The 12,660-nt window shown below is 42.3% G+C and overlaps 2 protein-coding genes across 6 annotated transcripts in view; one reads left to right on the top strand and one right to left on the bottom strand.

The window, feature by feature from the left end:
• Nucleotides 1-6,681, top strand: part of mark4b (MAP/microtubule affinity-regulating kinase 4b) — a 62,287-nt gene extending 55,606 nt beyond the window's left edge. For 2 of the 4 annotated variants that reach the window (XM_085379546.1, XM_085379545.1), the window contains exons 16-17: nt 1,526-1,570; nt 3,224-6,681. In XM_085379546.1, the coding sequence (XP_085235672.1) occupies nt 1,526-1,570; nt 3,224-3,557 (379 nt within the window). In that variant the 3' untranslated portion in view covers nt 3,558-6,681. The remainder of the gene's footprint in view (nt 1-1,525; nt 1,571-3,223) is intronic. The other 2 variants (XM_085379547.1, XM_085379548.1) reach the window with 2 other exon arrangements.
• A 91-nt stretch (nt 6,682-6,772) lies between these two features.
• On the bottom strand, nt 6,773-11,782 carry ckmb (creatine kinase, muscle b). Of its 2 annotated transcripts, none has more exons than XM_085379549.1 (9): nt 11,630-11,782; nt 10,119-10,231; nt 9,810-9,906; nt 9,226-9,380; nt 8,836-8,968; nt 8,563-8,734; nt 7,963-8,086; nt 7,673-7,862; nt 6,773-7,346 (listed from the first exon to the last, which is right to left on the bottom strand). In XM_085379549.1, the coding sequence occupies exons 2-9, from the start codon at nt 10,209-10,211 to the stop codon at nt 7,168-7,170; spliced, it is 1,143 nt and encodes a 380-aa protein (XP_085235675.1). In that variant the 5' UTR covers nt 10,212-10,231; nt 11,630-11,782; the 3' UTR covers nt 6,773-7,167. The 2 variants fall into 2 exon arrangements, with proteins under 2 accessions (XP_085235675.1, XP_085235676.1); XM_085379550.1 differs by lacking the exon at nt 11,630-11,782 and adding an exon at nt 10,598-10,645.
• Between the last annotated feature and the right edge of the window lie 878 nt (nt 11,783-12,660).

Raw genomic sequence — 12,660 nt, forward strand, 5'->3', positions numbered from 1 at the left:
CATGAGGATGCGATGCTCCTTGTTTTGGAGGAGCAGGAGTGTTATTCTCGTTCTTTACACAGACAAGATGTCAAGGTCATAATCTTTATAGAGCACCTCAAAACTCTTCAATTATAATGGTCAAGTTTAGTGTTCTTAAACCTAAAGAATTCCCCTCGAGATATTTGCTCAATAATTACTTGGATAACTTTTTCCCGTAAAGGTGTATCCCAGTGGTTATTCCTGGGGATTAGGACAGATCGCTCTCTACTTTTTATTTTGTGTGACGCAGTCAAAACATTGAGCTACGCAATCTAAACATTTGTTTAGCCCTGATTAAAACCTCTGCACCACAACAGCTCCTTAGTCAGAGCAACGGTCATCTTAGTTCATATTAGGTTTCATTTTTCAAACTTAATCTGTCAGTGAAAACTCACTGCTGGCTCCTTCAAAGTCACCCCCATTTCCAGGAATAGAGATCAGGTTGCCATGCTGGCGGGAAGGAAGCCATCAGTCAAGTGCGTGAATAGCAACAGTGGCCCCCGGTGGACACAGATGGGATCTGTATTAACCAGCCCGTCTGTGTGAGTGTAATCGTAGCAAATCATGTGGTCCTGGAGACGGCACAAACTACAGGAGAGAGCAGACAGAAAATCAATGACATGCAGCTATTAAAGAGGGTGGAGGAGAAGAAGAAGTGCTCAGTGCATCATGGGAACTAACTAACTATAAGCTTCATCAAAGAGGAAAGTTTGAATCCTAATCTTAAAATTAGAAAGGGCTTGGTCTCCTGAATCCGAACTACAGATGAAGGCTCTATGTCATAGTGTCCTATATCTACTAACCGGAAGACCGGTGGTTCAATCCCTGGCTCCTCTAGTCTGAATGTCCTCAGCGAGACGCCGAACCACAAATTGCTGCTGATGCATCCATCAGCGTGAGAGTGTGGGTATCATATAAAAAAAGAGCGTTCACAGAATAGAGCACTGTCTGAATGTGTGGTCTGCATGAGTGTGCGTGAATGGATGCATACGACCGCTCGCAGTGCAGTAGGAGTAGAAAATGGCAGTCTATTTGTCCAGTATAAGCTAAAACAAAAGTCGTGAAATGCAGTCGTAAAGCCTGTGAAAAAGCTGTCAGTACAAATGTATCTCATGAGTACCCTGCTGGCATCTTGTAACTCACTAATTTGTGCTTCTACCAGCATTAAAGTCTGCGTTTGCGTGAGTCGTGTAACACAAACTATGTGTTGAGACCTGGTCTGCTGCCATAAATTCACCCCCTCGGCATTTGTTCATCCTTCTCACTCGTTTTGTCGATTTTTGTGGTTTCACATCCATCCAGTGTTTCAGTGCAGTGAGTGCAGGTCGGTGATCCATCTGTGATTTGAAGATCATGTTCTGTGTCGTGTTTAGTGGATTGGTCCATTAGCTGTGCTGCTGATTGACAGGAAATGGGGGTGGGGGGTGTAGAAGGGGAGGGGTTGTGTGAGAAAGCGGTTGGCCGATTGATTTCTAACAGATAAATTTTTTTTTTTCTTCTTGAGGGTCACAGACGAACCTGAGAGAATCAGCAGATCTCCGGTCACAAGGTGAGTAAACATGTTTTAACCAGTACAGGAAATAAAGTTCCAACAGAGGCTATTTTTCACACGGAAACATGTCGAAGCACGCTGGAGGCAGAAAGACACATCGTGCACACTCACTGAATTCAGGGTTCAGTTAGCAGAGCCATGTTTTCACCAATCACAGGTTCACATGTGATGCAGGTTTGCAGCAGTAACCCTCGATACCCTACAAAGTGTTTTTTTTCCCCTTATGCAGCCGAAACAGGTCATGAATAATGAAACGCATCAGGCTATTTATAAGAAAGCTCAGCAGTGTGAGTGCCTCTGTCACATTTGTCGCCAAAGGTCAACGCTTGTGAACTGTTACAGATAAAAGGTGCTTCGCTGCATTTGTTAAGGCTTTAGTTACCAATTATTTTTCAAATTCAAATTATTAATTAAGGAAATTATCCCATCCATGTAGTGTAGATTAAGGAGAGAATCTTAGGCTTTACTGTTAGGTATAGATTAAGTTACTCAGCACTATAAAGAATAATTGAAATTTGGGTTGTTTTTTTCAGTGTATTGTATAATGACCTGCTCTATTCCCTCTCTACAGTCTCTATAATGTGCTATAGCACATCTAGATCATCTTAAAGTCTTTGTCAAGTTTAAAGGCAAATACAAAACTTGATACATCATGTAAAGTCTCTTCCTTGCAAGCATCTTAAATAAAAAATAAAAAGACGTATGTAAACCTCTGTATCAGAAATGTGACCTGCTATAAATGGCTGTTACTGCTGTCTATTCTTTTCTTCATTTATTTGTTACTGAGAGGCTACAGAGATGAAATCACACTCATGCTGTTTCATATTATTTATATGAGACATACTTTAACAGAAATCATGGCCAGCATACAGCACACAGAGATATTTTTCACCTCTGGATGAAATTCAAAAATATTTTTGTCAGTAATCAAAAGCCACATGAGACCACTGAATCATAGCTCAGAGGTCGCATTCATTTCTTGTACTGTAATCTCTGTAAACTGAGTCTCGGTCTCTCTTTATTTTACTCAAACTGGTGTGCGCTCCCTCTCAGCCTCAGCTGCTCCAGCCCAGTCTCAGGTTAAAAACAGCAGGTAAACCAGCTACACCAGGCTAACATTAGCAAACGGACTGTGGTGGTAGATGCTGAGTGTGTCTCCCTGTGGTAGATAATAGAACTATAATGCTGGACTAATAGAAAATGCATTAAATTATATTTTTTACCAGCAGGTTTTATGCTGTTTGTTGTCACTTGTTGCTCCAGAACAAGAAGTCCATTACAGACGATAATTATTGATTACACTGAACACTGACCACTTTCATGTTACTCATTATAAAACATTTTTAAAGAAGAAATGTTTATTTTCATATCTTATTTGAACAGCAATTATGTGTTAGTGTAGAAAATAGACTTTGACTCATCTGTGTCCTAGGAACAGAATCAAAATCCAGTGATGTGTGTGATATTAATTGTCTTTCTTCTCCTCCCTTCCCCCTAACCACTCATATTCTCACACAACCACACATTCAATCACTTGTCTTCACACTTTACCATTCATCATCCTACATTTAAATCTCTTCTTCTGCCTTTGCTCTTCTCTTAAAAACTTTCCATCTATCTCCTCCATTTGCATCACCCCTCCCTTTTCAGTCGCCATCTATCTGGGCATCAGAAAGCGGCCGAGCCCCGGACCCCCCGATGCGGCTGGGATGTGAGGGTACGGAGCCCCCGCGACCCGGCCGAGGTGGTGCTAGCGCTGCGTGAGGCGGCACAGGGCTGCGGCTGCCAGGTCCACCTGGCCGGGCCTTTCCTCCTGTCCTGCACCCACGGAGCAGCCGGGGCCCGCGTGGCCTTCGAGGCCGAGGTCTGCCAGCTGCCCAGCGGGCTGGGCCAGAGCAGCGGTGTAAAGTTCAAGCGCCTCTGGGGGGCACCGTTAGCCTTTAGAGACATTGCCACCAAAGTGTCCAAGGAGCTGGAGCTCTGAGGGCAACCGGGGGTGGGGCAGATTGACAACGCACAGGACAGGTTAATGAATGATGAGGGATGCAGAGGAGAAGGGTCACAAGCCCTCTTCTCTTCATCCCTGGGCTCCACCTCAGCTGGCGTGGCTAATGATGCCTCGCCTCCGCCAAAGACCCTCTTCTTCTGATGCCACCAGTCACAGGCAGACAAATGGATACACAGATGTGGATAGCCCACCGCTGCAGGCTTATGATGACCCTTGACCTTGGAGCTGTCAGTGACCTACAATCCCTGCTTAACACCACCACTATAAAAAAATGAGCCCATAGAGTCAGACTGTTTTTGTTTTCATGATTTCATATTTGATGATGATGATGGGGATGGTGCGAATGATGGAGCTGAATAAGTTGTTGTTGTTGACATTGTTATTCCTTTTGTATCATATTTGTTGTCATTCCTTTTTAAAGAGCTGCTATTTAAAGAAATGTTTTCATTTTTGTGTATTAAGTTTATTTTCTTTCTTTAGTGCTTTTAAAACGGGCAGACATTTGGCAAACGTCACATATTTAAGTGAGGGCGTAGTGTGACCTCCGGCCTCTAGAGGGAGACATGCAGAAATGCAAAGACAAGCGTTGCAGAATTTCTGCCCATCCATGAACAAAAGTGGTGTTTCTGCTCATTTGGGAGTCTGACGTGTTTGTATCATTTCAGGTAAACTGCTTCTCTGCCTGCTGGGCTCATAGCTGGCAGGTGAAGCGCTTACAGACAAGCAAAGCTGCCTAATAATACAGGACCAACCTGATTATTTAAGCGTTCGCTCTGATCCTTAAAAACAAATACAACTTCACCAAATGTTTGTCCTTTAAAGTGCTAAGTTTAATGTGTTCCTTGCAATAGAAGAAATTAATTTTAATACCTAACAGGAAGTTCCTGTATCCATGTTGGTTTCATCAGTTTTATGTTGTATTTTTCTTAAAAAGACAAACAAAAACAACAAGCCAATCGGAGTGCATTATTGTGACACAGACACACAAGTTAAACAACCAGTGTGTAGGATTTTGTAGCATCTAAGAGTGAGGTTGGGGAAAACATCCTTACAACCACATGTTAGGCTCTCTCTTAAGCCGGTCTTTGGGTTTCTTAGTCTGACCCAGTTGACGGTTCGATGCTCTGGATGCAGGACAAGCTCTCACTGTGTAGATACAAATGGCTAAAGTTAAGCTAAAAATGTGCAATGCGTAGTTACATGTGCTTATACACTAATGTAAACATAACTATGAATGCCATATACATTTCTGCTAATGGAGCTTCGGGACTCCTACGCACTGGTCCTGATGAAAGTAGTTCCAGTAAATAAAGAGTAAAATGCATTTAATGAAAATACATTTTTGCCCATCAAAATTTTAAAAAGGAATACTTCTTTAAAAAAATGGCAACTAAAAAAATCCACTTCCTGTTTTACCAGGCTAATCCAAACACGATTTAACCTCCTGCTTCTGACAGTCTCCTGGATCACTCATGACCTGCTCAGGGTTTTGTTTTAGCCACATGCCACACGAAGTCTTATCAGTTCACCCTGGAATCGCTGTTTTCCCTTCACCTAACCATAAAGGCTTGAGCTGGCAGATGCTGAGAGGTTAAAAACTTGGTCCATTTTCCAAAAGTGATGACTCATATTTTTAATAAAAACATTCATAAAAGGAAGAAAGAGACCTTTAGGTTTTTTTCGTCATAATTTTATCCCCAAACATACTGTAGTGTAGGAGCTGATGCTTCACTGGGTAGTTAACAGTACGAAACAGTATCCCAGCTTTTTGCTTCACTTGAGTGTAGTGCAATGCAGACACAAAGCCAAGAATCAAGACTTGAATAAGCACCGATTACGATTAACAGGGCTCCTTGTTTGTTTTATTTTTTTATTTTTTTTTTTTTATTGCTGTAACCTTTTTGAATTTTGTTGAGCACTTTCTTTTCTATTTTTAAAAACTTTTTCCCCTTTTTTCTTTTTAACATCCCATTTTTTTCTTTCACCCATTTAAAGCCCACTACAAAGAATACTAAGAATCATCCTGAATGTCTTTCTTTGCTTATATGGCTGCTTGACTTTACATGGTAAAACCAGCTGTGACGTCTTCAGGTTTCCAGGTAGATGTGCCACTTGGTTACAGTGACGTTACTGTAACCAAATTAGAGGGAACCGATGTACAGGTACGTTTAAAAAGTACCAAATTTCTGATGAACTCTCAACTCAAATGAAAATCTGTCTTACATCAGTCTTTTTTTTTTTTGTGCTTTATTACACTGGTTTCTTCTTTGAAACATCTTTACCAAACTGTAGACTTTATCCTCTGTTTACCAATCAGACTGCAGCACTGCTGGAAGGTGTATGACTGTTGACCAACCAGACTTAAGTATTGCTGTAAGAGGTTTTTGACTGTTAACCAATCGAACTCCTGCTTTATCAAAGCTTGTGGCGTGCGCGTTGATGAGGCAGTAGTTTAAAGGGGGAATGTGACCTTGAATGACCTTTAAGAATTCATTTTTCTTTTATAAAAACAACACTTTGCTGCTCATTAAAGATCATAGTTACCAAAATTATACCAACAGAGACTCCGCTTAGCGCTACGGTGATCACACATTGGTGCACGGACACTGATAACTCCAAAATCAAAAGGTTGTTGTACGTCTATTGTAACTCTATAAAGCTACGCAACTATAACTTGTCCTTTTCAAGTATGCAGCATCTGACAAAACACTGGGAATGGAAATGTTGGATGTTAGAGCAGATTTGTGATCTTTCACTACAGCAATTTATCTGTTTCATGGGAGATTTCAGCCGCGGCAGGTCTCCACCGCTGTCTGATAATGTGAAGCTGTGATTTAGGGCTAGTTTTGCAGATTTCTTTTTTGTTTGTTTTATTTTTTTATTTCGTGTATAACGGAGCCTCGCCCCGTGGGGCTGTTCTCTAGATACGGTTAGGGCCGCGCTTTAAGGCTACAGTTCTGTTGTGTAGTGTGTTTAAAGCCGTCGCTGTTATCAGTAAAACTTAACTTATGGGCTGAAATTACAGAAATGATCGACCTGCAATCCTGCATGTCTCCTTGGAAATAATGTGTCACACAAAAATAAAGACTTTCAACCTCGTTCTTATTTTATGTCTGTTTTGTGATTGCTGCCAGTGAAATTAATGTTCTCTTCTCAGGAGATCTCAAAGAAAAGATGACATAACCAGGAAGCTTGATTGTCACATGGGGCATCATTTAATAGTCCATTATATTGTACAACCAAAAAAAAATTCCTTTGGTGTGCGTGTACATAGCCATGGTCAGACTATGTATGGATTGATCCCAGGATGTTACCAAGATGATGAGAAGAGAGATGGTTAGAGTTAGAAGAAACCAAAGACAGTAGAGGAGAGGATGAGAGGAGTAATGATGGCAGAAATAAGTAAGAAAGGAAGGAGGATAAAGAGAAGTGGAGTGTCTGTTGACGGAAAGAAGAAAGCAGAAAGTAGCCAGTTGGCCGAAACCAGTAAAATAACTTTACAACAAGGCTACCGCTTCATTTTTTTATAAAATAAAAAAACAAAACAAACTCCGACAGTCATTCGATCGTGGGATGTCTGTCCACTTTACTTCTGGGCGGGGATCATGCCATCAATGGACTCTCCCTTCTCAAGCTTCTTCTCCATCTCAACCATCAGCTTGACGCCATCGACCACCAGCTGGACCTGATACACCTCAGAGGAGCCCAGACGGTCAGCGTTGGAGATGTCGAACACGCCGCCCACAGAGGCTGTGTCCACACCGCCTGTGTCAAAAGATGAGGACAATAAGAACAAGAAGGCTCAAGAGGAGGTGTAGGGGGAGGAGGAGTTACCCTTTAGCCACTGACGTAGTACATGCCATCAGCAAAGACAACTATTCCCTTTTATCAGCTTGTTTCAGAGGCACAGCTGGATGATGTGAAATTAAAGGCTCATTCCCACATCAAGTAATTTTACTGGAACTTAGACACACACACACACACACACACACACACACACCATCCGTCCCAAAAAAGTGACACTGAGGTGGTTGTTTGTACACTAAATGCTTAATATGTCTGTTTATAGCTTCAAAAGCATTTTTCCGCACCTGTGCCACGCTTCTGCAGACGCAGCCTGGTCAGGATCTCCTCAAACTTGGCGTGTGTGCTGAGCTTGGGCAGCTTGACGTGCACGCCACCACGCAGGCCGGTTCCCAGGTTAGAGGGGCAGGTCAGGATGTAGCCCAGATGCTCGTTCCACATGAAGCCGTGGTTGTGCTTCTTGAAGATCTCCTCAATCTGAACGGTGAAGAGTAAGAAATTATTCATCCTACGGTTGTTTAAGAGCCCAGCGAGTCCAAAAAAGGAAACCATAGAAAGTCCTGTTTGTGAGTATTACCTTCTGCAGGCCGACACAGAAGCGTCTGAAGACCTCCTTCATGTTGCCTCCCTTCTGCATGGAGATGACACGCAGGTGATCCTCCTCGTTCACCCAGACCAGGAAGGTCTTGTTGTCGTTGTGCCTAGAGGAATAAAACCCAGCTCAGTTTTATTTGATTTACAGGCAACAAGCAGCACTTCTTAAAGAAATTTGTGCCACACTTGCAGGCTTTCTCTCTATATTCAACCAATAAATTGTTAAGTTGACCTTGAAGATCTCTGTGGATATAGTCAAATGACTTACATCATTTGTAAAGGATGTAAGTTTAAACTGCAGCTTCAGCAAACATGAGACGCTTTAAGAGATGTTTAAAAGAAGAAATAATTGGTGTTTTCTTCATATTATGCAGACAGATGGTAATGATGTCAAAGCTTTGCTGAGGAAGGGCAGATGGGAGAATTTCTCTCAGATGTTTCTAATGTGTTTGTGTTTTCATAAACGGAGAAAAGCTGCTGTCTCGGCTGATTACAGCACGTATCTGATCACCCTGCTTTTTAAAGAGGAGGAAAAAAATAGAATTGTCTTCAGATTTATTGATTTCCCATTTCTGTTTCTCACCAGATGCCTCTGGCGTCAGGCCAGTCGCGGGCCATACCGGCGCAGGTCAGCAGGGGGGACACAGGCTTGTCAAACAGGAAGTGATCAGCGATCAGCTGCTCCTGCTCGGCATCAGTCATGCCATCCAGGGGGTAGTACTTTCCCTTGAACTCACCCTCCAGGCTGGACAGTGCTGAGGAAGGAAGGTGTGCGGCACAAAGATGTCAGTCTGTGAATAAAATGAGTTTTATAAACATGTGGGTTATTCTTATAGGTTTGACATTTAGCGTTTACCCTCGATGGACAGATTCTGGATGGCTCTGCGCTCTCCACGGCTGTTGTGGGGGGGCAGGGTGAATCCCTTGATGCTGCGGCCAGTACGGACACGGCTGGAGAGCACATAGTTGGGGTCCAGGTCATCACCACCCTGGAACACAACGCAGACATTATAATTATGTTATAGTATTTCATAGTATATATATTTTGATTTCATTTCTATAATAAATTAATGTGTCTTTCATTGACAAACTCAAAGAAATGAAATGTGGACCCACATTTTGAGGGATGTGGAAGTTAACTTCTAAGTTAGTCCAGTTCAAGTACATCAGCTTTAACACAGTTTAGGGAATGAATGTGATTAGGCTGGTGTAAATGTGGAATATCGAACAACACTTGACTCTTCACCTTCAGGTTCTCGAAGTTCAGGTCGGTCTTGTGCTTGTCGGTGGGCTTGTATCCACCATGACGGTCGGAGATGACTGGGTCCAGCAGGTCCTTGAAGACCTCATAGGACTCCTCATCACCAGCAACGCAGCCCACAGTCATGATGAAGGGGTGACCTTGGGACAAGAAGGAGAGTAGGAAAGATTTTAACCATGCTGTATATCAAATAAAGTAGCAGTAAAATAAAAAGTATACAGGAAATGTCTTCACTCTTAATCTTTGTCCGTTTGGTCAAATTCATTAACACAACCAGCCTGACGAGCAGATGCTGACGAGTCTGGGATGTTGTGCTGTGTTGTTGTACAGGTGTGAACTTCTTCAATCTTACAGCCTGACTAACACCACCCGTATTAAAAGGAAACAAAAATTTAAATGCCTTTGAAAATGAAGTGAATCGTTCCTGAACCGGCAACAAAAATGTCAAACTAGGAATGAAATAAAAGTAAAACCTATAATGTCAGTAACCTAATCACAGGTCGTATTTGGTTACAGGTTGTGCTACAGTTATTCATGTCTCGTGGTGCCTGTTTGCCTTTGCTTCTCACCAGGGTTGTCGACACCGGTCTGGATGACATCATCCACGGTGAAGCCGCTGGGGGTGGACTTGCTTCTCAGCTTGCCGTAGATCTCCTTGCTCAGCACCTACAGCAGATAACACACGCAGGTCAGCCATGTGACTCACCTGTCTTTACCGGGAAATCTAAGAGATCCCGAAAGAAGTAATCACCGCATTTTTGTGGCATGCATCTTCACAAAACCCTGAATCATGTCTCGTTGAAACGAAATAGCATCTAAGCCCATGTGTGTGGCAGTAAAGTGTCCATGTTTAGACCATGTCAGAGCAGGGTTTGTACCTTGGCCATGTGGTTATTGTGCTTGGTCAGATCGGGGTACTCGTCGTCCACCGAGAACTTCATTTTGTAGTCGTTGTGGCAGTTCTTCGTCATGGCTGTGATTCTTACTCCACCTGACAGGAGACGGGGGAAAGAGGACAGTGTGCTGTTTTAATTATTTAGGCGGGATCATGCAATGTTTCCCTTATCAGAATAATATGACATCCATGAAAAAAAATGTGTTTACTTAATTTACCAGTTATCACTTGGTGTCTATCTGGTGTGGTTATATAAGAAAAGTCCGTCTTCCTCTTTGATCTTTTATTTTTTACTTTTTAACTTCTCCCTTAACGTCCCCCCCCCCCCCCTCTCTCTTTGTCAGCTGTGCTATGTCCCCCCTGCTCTTCCTTTCTCCCAGACGTCTCACCACCTGTCTCCCCCTCACAGCAAACATTATTAATAGCATAGTCATGCCCCCTCCTCCACTGCACCCGTCCCACCTCAAGCTCATAACGATGATTGGCTTTCTCTCCCATCTCACTCAATTCAACGTAACGTCAGCTTCCAAGGGAGGCGAAAGCCTGCATGGAGTAGTTTTCCACAGAAGTAATTCAGCTTTTAAAATAGCTTTAACAAAATGAAAACAGCAGAAAATATTAATTCTCAGAAATAAATGAGGTTCACAGTTTTATTTTTCTATGCTCTATGATCTATTTTGTTTATTTCATTTAATTCCTTTTTAGCTGAGAAAAAGCAGTAAGAAAGAAGAAAACTACTTTGGTCACATAACCTTTTTAACTTCTGCAGAAATTAATTCAATAACAGTTTAGGAATCTGAAAAGGCAACCGGCGCTGCAGCTTCATAATCAATCAGGTTGTTGTCAAGAATAAATATGCAACTCCTCCTCACTTCTTTCTTTTTCTGTTTGCTGTCAGTGTCTCTTTCCTTGAGGCCGAGCTCAGTTAGTGGAGGTGCATTAAACTGATGATGACACCTGGTGCAGCGAAAAGGTCAAAGCCTGCATGCCTCACAGACGGCTGTGCAAGTTCCATGACTATATCAAGCGCTCCTAAACTATTCAAAGACATACCTCAAGCCAGTGCTGCAGGCGTCAGCAACAGATGACAGATAGACGCAACTGCTGGCGCAACACTACAGCACTACAAATGGATATGCCCTCAACCCCACACTGCTGCTCACGTCCAAGAATCTTTCAAAGAAATGCCTACGTTTCAGGCTACAGTGTGCATCGGTAGAAGAGTATTTAAAGTTTATTTTAGTAGCTTCCATCCCAGAAAAAACGTTTCACAAAAATCCAAGACAGAAATGCAGAGGGGGAGTACGTTTTCACGGCTCGGTGTTCGCCAGCGGTGCGGAACCATTCAGTTTTCTGGTTTCCCTCTCAGACCAATTTTGTTCTCAAAAGGTTTGATCCATATTTAAATGGGAAAAACATCAGAATATTTCCCTTTCATTTACCAAAAAGTCAAACTGAAACATTGCATTCAGGGTTGTTGTTTTTTTCTTTTACCTGCTTAGGAGAAAAGAAAGAAGTAACAGATCCCGGGATCAGATCCTATCCACCAAATATAGGGGTCGCCCAGCTCTACCAGGTGATGGACTAAAGTATTTATATTCAGACCTCTGCTGCTATTGGCTGACTGGACTTGGGGTCACCTCATTTGATTGGGTAGAAAGGGTTTTCCGTGCCCGGCTGAGTTTCTAAAAGGCAAGAACCGAGATCACACAACACTGGAGACAAGGGACAGACAAGGCAACAGCTGCAGCGGGAGGTCCAACCCTTCACCTTCTGTCTGCATGTAACTGTTTCATAGCAGCCTGCAGGAAAGGACACGGTTATCTGGAAATATCTGTGTATTATATGCATGCAAAGCAGGGAAATTGTGTCCACATGTTCCAAGTTATTTAACCTGGTTACAGAGTAACTGTAATTGAATTTAGATAAAAGGTACAAATGTCAAAATCCCAAAGTCATGCAGGAATATATGTATCTAGCGTTTAGTAAGATACTGTGAAATACTAATTTAGAAGAACATTTGCCTCATCTGTTGTTTTATTTTTTATGTTTAACATTTTTTTATGTTAACCAGTCCTTAAAATATATCTTGGGGGAAGAGTGGGAGGAGGAAATTCCTTAGTTCAACCCTTAAAATATGGAAGAACATCAATTTTTATAAATGATTTTAATTAAAAACATACTAAAAAGTAATTTTTGTTGTCACCAAATATGTTCAGGCTAATACTGTGCAGCCTTGTGTCGATCATGCATGAAGCTTTTAATCTGGTTTGACATGGTCACTTGTTACAGTAAGAGTGGGAGACTCTGATGGGCATTTGAACCCTGCTTTCGTGTTTCATAAGTGTTCTCGGAGCAGAGTGACCGGAGTTCTCCCTGTTATCACATTTATCAGCTAAAATAACCACTTTGTCTTGGATTACATCACCGTGATATTCTGGATTACAGATTGGATTTCACTGAGCTGTGGCCCTCTCATCGACCAATTTGCTAAGTGGAGGAGTCTCCATGTGTGACTTTTAGAT

The sequence above is a fragment of the Rhamphochromis longiceps genome, linkage group LG14 (genome assembly GCF_057381845.1).
Source record: "Rhamphochromis longiceps isolate RC_006_pf linkage group LG14, R_longiceps_female_GT1.1, whole genome shotgun sequence".
Classification (NCBI taxonomy): Eukaryota; Metazoa; Chordata; class Actinopteri; order Cichliformes; family Cichlidae; genus Rhamphochromis; species Rhamphochromis longiceps.